Source organism: Suricata suricatta, chromosome 13, assembly GCF_006229205.1.
Source record: "Suricata suricatta isolate VVHF042 chromosome 13, meerkat_22Aug2017_6uvM2_HiC, whole genome shotgun sequence".
NCBI classification, from domain to species: Eukaryota; Metazoa; Chordata; class Mammalia; order Carnivora; family Herpestidae; genus Suricata; species Suricata suricatta.
The window spans coordinates 1,186,284-1,193,274 of NC_043712.1; the positions used below are offsets into that span (position 1 = coordinate 1,186,284).

Consider the following 6,991-nt stretch of genomic DNA (forward strand, 5'->3'; position numbering starts at 1 on the left):
CACACACACACACACACACACACACACACACACTGGAGCCCTGCATGTCAGGGGCTTCGCACGCACGCACGCACACACACACGCACACGCACACACACACAGACGCGTGGCTGCAGGAAGGCCATGCTGGGACTACAGAACCATCAGCCAAGGCTGTTTCCTCTGGAGACGTGCACGGGGCCGGACGTGCTACAACCACACGGCTGTGGGGCGCTTCCCACAGGCACGGGGCTCTGCACCGCCGGGGCCAGGGAAGCCACGGTGCCCACCACTAAGGGGCGAACTTACGGGCACTGGCCTGAGTCCCAACCAGGACCGAGGTTGCAGCGGACCCCAGAAAAGCCCTCCACGTCACCCAGCAATCAGGGATTTAAGGGGGCCTGCCCGTGACCGGACTCCCCCACCCCACCTCTGGGTAGGAACCCAAGTAAATGGCAGGGCGAGCATCTTAGCCAGGAGTCACAGCACGCACGGGGCCCAAGGCCCTGCTCGTCATGAACACGGAGGCCCCCTTGGGCGAGCCGGCACACACACCACGCCTGGCTCTGCCACGTTCTCCACCTGCTTCCACGGCCGCTGGCTGCCACTCTGTCTCTCACAAAGCCCTGTGTTAACAGAACACGTGCACAAACCATTCCAGGAAGTAATTTAAGTCTTGGGAGCAGACTAACACAACTCCTCACTTTAAGTTTATTCTGGCGGGGAGGGGCAGAGAGGAAGGGAGAGAGTCCACGGGGGCCCCACACGGTCTGCACAGAGCCCGAGCAGGGCCCGATCCCACAGACCGGGAGGTCATGACATGAGCCTAAACCAAGAGTCAGACGCCTCACCCACTGAGCCCCTAAGACACCTTCACAAGGAGCTGCTCCACCCTCTATCTCCGCTGCTCCATTAGAAAGTGTCCCTAGTTGACACCTTTTTATGTATAAAAACACTTAATAACCAAAGTGCTTTAGCAAGGTAATCCTAAAAATAATAGTGTGCCACTGAGAACATCCTTTCTTTGCACTGTGTAAAAGATCACACTGTAAGCTTCGAAACATAAAAAGACAAAACAGCAGGGCATCTGGTGGCTCAGCTGGTTATGTGTCCAACTTAGGCTCAGGTCACAATCTCGCGGATCATGGTTCGAGCCCCGCGTTGGGTTCTGTGCTGACAGCTTAGAGCTGCGTCAGATTCTGTGTCTCCCTCTCTCTCCCTGCCCCTCCCCCACTCAAGCTCTGTCTCTCAAAAATGCTTAAGAACATTTAAAAGATATATATTTTTTAAATAAAAGAAAACAGCACTTAGGAAGACACCACTTTTCTCTTAATAAGCAAAACGCCTCCTGAACGCGAGCGGCCCTGCGCTGCCCGGAGGTGACGACAAGGTCGTGGTGAGCGCCTCGGGCCGCTCGCGTGCCCAGGGGGGACACCTGCGGCAGACACGCCTCCCGAGAGGAGGGGCCCTGCCCCAGCCCGCCGCAGCCCGGCACTGACCTTGCCGACCCAGAACACCATGGCGCCCCGCAGCCCGGCACTGACCTTGTTGACCCAGAACACCATGGCGTCCTCCAGGTCGTACGGGAGCTCTTTCGAGGCGCTGAAGGTCGAGAAGCGCTGGACGCTGGCCACCACCTTCTCGATGCTGATCATCTCCACGGTGTAGGCCATCATGAGGGCGTCCACCATCGCCATGTGGGCGCTCTGGGGGCAGAGGCGGCAGTCAGCGCGGGCCCAGACCCACGCCCGCTCCAGGGCAGCCCGGAGCACCCGGGGAAGGGGAAGGCGCAGGGGCGGAGAGCCGGCGGGAGGCTGCGCGGGCCGGTTCCTCCGGGTTTCCTCCCAGCAACGAGGAGCGGCCGCGAAGCCCAAAACCCGGCGTCAGGGCGGCACCCGCGCCGGCTGCCCTGGGCGGCTGGAAAAGCCACATCGACGGGGTGGCCTCCAGAGAAAGGGGGAGGAAACGGAGTCTTTTCTTCATCTGGACACAAACGTCTGGTCTGCGTGAGCAACCTAAGAGAAGAGGCCGACAGCTGCGCAGCACAGCGCCCGCGGGACGTCGGCCTCCGGCTTCCCCTCGGCCTCGCAGAGCGCGCACCCCTGGCCCCGCTCCCCACAAGTCACAGCCGCTGGGAGACACGCGGCCCAGGGCCCCGCCACCCGGCCCGCGGCAGAAGCAGTCGCCCTCGGTGACAGACCCCCTCCCCCCACAGGACACTCACCATCTTTATGGGTGCGTGGCTGAGGTCGGGGTCCGTCACGGGGGTGTCGTCGCTCTCCATCACGTAAATCCCTTTCCGGGACAGGGCCTGGATGACGGACTGGTGTCCCTGCAAGGCAGCCACCTGGTCCCCCTTCAGGATGAGGCTGCAGACTCGGCAGTACAGCTCCCCCGAGAGCAGGAGCCTGGTGACGGGCGGCTTGATGTGCTCCTGCTCGTACTGGTCGGTGTAAAAGGGGTCCCTGAGGTCCTCCGGGACGTTATCTGAGCCAAAGAAGAGGCCGCCACGTGAGCAGGACTCCGACGCTCAAAAAGCCAAGAGGGCGGGGCTGCCGTTAATCCCGACTGGCACCCCCCCTTCATCTCCTCGGCCGGGGCGAGCCGCTGCTGACCGCACCCGGGGGTGTGGGCAACGCACGCCCCAGTGACTTCGCCACCCCCACCGCCGGGGCAACCCCCCTGCCAGACAGGAGCGAGAAGCGAGCGCAGGAGCCCTGAGAAGCACGGAGACGCAGTCCAGCACCCCACGGGGCCACGCCGCCCACACGCCACGCGGGTCCTCGTCACCCTGGGGAAGGCCTGGAGCACACCTAGCATGGGTCCTGGGGGGGGGGTCAAGTGCTCCCTTTTCTGACATCCTATTGGAGATGATGGCGAGGCCTGACCTGCGGCCCGTCTGGAGGAGGACGCCTGGCCCGCGGCCACGTGACGAAGACAGAACAGCAGGGACAGGCCCTCTGCTGACCCCAAGCCAGGCGGCACTCGATGCCACACGAGCCAGGTCACTTAAGCGGGCCACACCTCTGTCAAACTGAGACTTTCGTCCCTGCGTCACGAACGGGAAAACGGAGGCACAGAGACAGTACACGATGTGCCCAAGGCCAGGAGCAGCGGAAGCCGACCGTGAACCTGACCTGACTCACAGGTCTACGCCACCTCTCACACAAATAAGCAGCCACACGTGCGCAGCTGGGGACACTCAGTTTCTAAACGGCTGGCATGGTCTCCCCAACAGTGTCCCTCACACTTGCTCCGCAAGATGTCCGTCACTGTGCCCCCAAAGGGATGGCAGACTGGGAAATGTGAAGGCACGCGGACTGAGGCTGCGCGAGCGCTCTGCGGGGCCCCCGGAACGGAGACCGCCCCCACGGCTGACTTCTGCAACATCCCCGCCTGTGGAAGAGTCCAGACAGGCGTGCTCTCTCCACGGATGCCGGGGAAGGGCCCCCACGGCCCCCAGTGCTGAGAGCAGGGCGCCGGCACGCCCTCCCCCACACCGGCCGCCTTGCAGATGGCCTCCGACAGTGCCCTCTGCCTCTCCCCCCGCTCCCCGTCTTCCTCTCCGCCGCTGTCCCCGGGCCCGAGTCATCTCCCTGTGGGTGCGGGGCTCCTCCTCGCCAACAGCAGCTAACCCCCACACGGCCCTTCGGCCTGCAAGCGCCCTGGGACCATCACAGGGCCAGCCCTTCCCCCTCCGGGAGGGACACACCCCTGCCTCAGGAGACCCTGTCCGACGTCCTGTTTTAAAATGCCCCGAGTTCTGAAACAGATCACCTCGACACCAGAAGGGAGCCCCAGTGCGAGACCCACGGGAAGAGCTCTGCTGTCCTCCTAGGTGGTGGCAACTTGCGCGTGGGGGCGGGGGGAGGGGCAGGAGCCGGCCCCGCGCGCGCCCGAGAGCGGCAGCGGCCGGGAGCACACCGGGGAGGCCGCAGGACCCGGTTCTGACGGAGGGGGTCCAGGAGGGGGGTCCAGGACAGGAGCGGAGGGAGCGGAGGGAGTCCGTCCTCCAAGGCCAAGGCCGTTCTCAGGTGCAAGAGGCAAGGCCAACACTTGGGGACAACCGCCCCGCCGCGCCCTCCCCTCTCTGTGCTGGCCCCAACTCCATCTCCTTTGCTGGTGCTCCCTCCCGTCTCCAGGACTAGAAGGGGCACTTCTTGCCTACGACAAGAGGCCCGGGTGACCTCAGTCTAGGGGCCTGAAGGACCACGTGTGGGCTGGCATCCGTAACGCACGCCCTGACCCAGCCGCTGCCCCACACGAGCTGCGGGAGGAGGCTGGTGGCAGGGGAACCCTAGCTCCCAACCCGCCCCCCTGGGCTCCATCTCAAGGTCGGCTGCTCACCGAAAGCGCCAGGGTCATCCAGTTCTCTTCCTGCCAAAGCCCTGGCAGCTCTAATGATGTTCCCTTTTCTCTTTTTTTTTCTTTACCTTTTTGTTGTTTTTATTACTACTACGCTGATAACGCTGCATAACCTTCCAGAAAGGACAGAGGAGCATGACGGAGTTATTTTCGTCAATCAGGAAAAGGCTTCCTGAATCAGCACTCTCCAAATCCTTTGACACAAAGCAACGACAAAGTCCAGAGACCTGCCTATCACCTCTGCTGGTGCGGGTACCGGACCAGCCTTTCTTCCCTGTCCCCATCCCTGCGTCCAGGGCCACGCGAAGTGGCTGTGTGTGAGGACACTGACCGGGGGCAGAATCCTGAAGGACATAGTGCCGCAGGTGCTGGGGCCACACTCTCCTTCCCGCCCCTACAGGTGGTGACCCAGCCTCCTGGCCAGAAAATGACACTGCCATGCCACCGTCCCCCGAGCCCCAGACCCCCTCACCTCTCAGATTACTGCTGGGCTCCCCTCCAGGACAGCAGAGACCTGCAGGCCTCAGGACAGAAAGGTCCCTCAGGGTCACAGCTCTGGAAGGAGGGGCAGGGACACAGGCACAGCGGAGGGTGCACCGCAGGAAGGACGGGGCCCAGGGGCACAGGTGCAGAGAAACGCAGCCTACCCGCACAGGGCCGCAGCCACGGCGAAGCAGCCGCTCTGTGTACCGAAGGAAAAGGCTTCCCATGGGCAGCTGCTTGGTGGAACTTTCAAAACTAATCAATATAAATTGATTCGGATACCCCACTTTTTAATTACATTTGAATACGACGAATCATAAAACCGATTCCCATAAATTCTGGATTTGGGAAGATGATGCATCTACTGCAGGTAAGTGCTCTGGACTTATAGACACGCTCCCCCACCAACCCCCCCCCCCAGTGAACCTGCACCCAGCACCCCACACCCCTACACTCCCAGTGAACCCCCACCCAGCACCCCACACCCCCACACCCCCAGTGAACCCCCACCCAGCGCCCCCACCCAGGGCAGCCCCTGCCCTCAGCCACTGGTGAAACCAGCTAATCTGCGTCACCTACTGCAGGGGCTTTATGCGACAGCTGTGAAATTTCATAACAGTTTTATTAAAATCAACAACTATTTAAAAGAAAACTTTGCAAATGCCTTGAAGCTATTATTAGTGACTTAACTTTTTGTTCAGAATGATTCGTGTGCATAGCCGTTACTAACTGAGCACCTACTGCGAGCCAAAGACGCACAGAAACGAGGGGGTCAACGAGGACGGAGAGGTCCCCACTGGGGCAGAGAAATCACCCCCTGCCGTGCACACGTGCTGGGTGCCCACAGGGCGAGGACGCGGTGCTCTAGGGTGCAGATGGGCTGCCCGCCCCGGCCTGCAGGGGGGGAAGCAGCCAGGCTCCCGGTGGCTGATGGAGCGGGAACAGGGGAAGGAATGAGACCAAGGGAGGGGGACAGGATGCCGACACCTGAGGGACTCGCAAAGGAACGACCCTGGGAGAGGGTTCTGGAAAACCGTGGCTCGGCGCTGCAGGAGCCGCCGGCCGCACAGGCCGCTCCGCTCACCGACAGGCAATCAACTAAGTACCTACCAGCTGCCTCCACCAGGAGGGACTGGGGGCACGAGGGGTGTCTCGGGGACAGGGGCAGGCGCGGGGGGCTCTGAGGGCCTGTAGTTAGGGGTGTGACAGCCCCAGGGGTGGGGAGTGGCCGGAGAAGTTGGAGGATATCAGTCACTATCTGCTGGAATCCTACCACAGTCAGTGGCCTGAGTGATAACGGAGGCGGGCCATGAATGGGCAGCACCAGGAAGGGGCACAGAAACCCAGGAGGCGCGGGCATCAGGGCCTGGGATGTGGCCAAAAAAGACAGATCTCCCACTCTGCCGGCAAGATGCAGGATGGTACCTTCCACCGACAGGACCTGGTAGCGTGAAGGACGTCAGAGGACAGGTCTCGGAGGTCCCCGCAGGACCCAATCGGAATTCCAAAGATGCAGGAAAATACGGAGAGCAAAGCGCAAGAGAAAGGGTCTGGCTAGACACAGAAGCTCGGAATCCACCTGGGAGCAATCATCACAGCAGCCGCAGGGCACACACCGGATGGAGGAAAACACCCCAGTCACACACGGGGCACACGGCGGGTGGTGGGGGGGGAGTGGAGGGCGTAAGCCAGAGCCCGGCACGGGGAAGCCAGCGGGGAAGGGGAAAACAGAAGGCGGGCTCATGAAAGGACATGTCACAGCAGGAGCGATCAGCGACCACAGTGGGAAAGACACAAGGAAGACAGAGGGGTCCATGGATCACAGCAGGAGGCAGGGCCGGCCTGGGAGAAAGCAGAGTGAGGAAGCGTGAAGGACAGGGGTCCTAAGGGAGGGCCAGCAGCCCCCTCTGCTCTGAGGGAGGGATGCAGAGGCCCGGGCCCCCGGAGCAGGCTGACCCGGCCACAGGGAGTCTGGGAGCAAGGTCTGGAGGCCGGGCCAGCGGGAAGGAGGAGCCCCGCGTCTCTGGCGGAGAGGGGTGGACAAAAGGCGGGAGGGGTGAGGTGGCAGGGAAGCCTGGGCACCCCCAGGACACGCTGGACACCAAGAGGTGGGTGCCCAGCGGGGCCCTGACCAGGACGCAGCGCCTCCACGGCCCAGCATGAG

General features: G+C 62.4%; 1 protein-coding gene across 1 annotated transcript in view; it reads right to left on the bottom strand.

The window, feature by feature from the left end:
* CAMSAP1 (calmodulin regulated spectrin associated protein 1) overlaps window positions 1-6,991 on the bottom strand; it is a 44,254-nt gene that overhangs the window by 30,339 nt on the left and 6,924 nt on the right. Inside the window, exons 4-7 of the mRNA XM_029921006.1 lie at window positions 6,253-6,268; window positions 5,938-6,096; window positions 2,204-2,466; window positions 1,524-1,685 (exon numbers count right to left, since the gene is read on the bottom strand). Coding sequence (XP_029776866.1) covers window positions 1,524-1,685; window positions 2,204-2,466; window positions 5,938-6,096; window positions 6,253-6,268 — 600 coding nt within the window. The remainder of the gene's footprint in view (window positions 1-1,523; window positions 1,686-2,203; window positions 2,467-5,937; window positions 6,097-6,252; window positions 6,269-6,991) is intronic.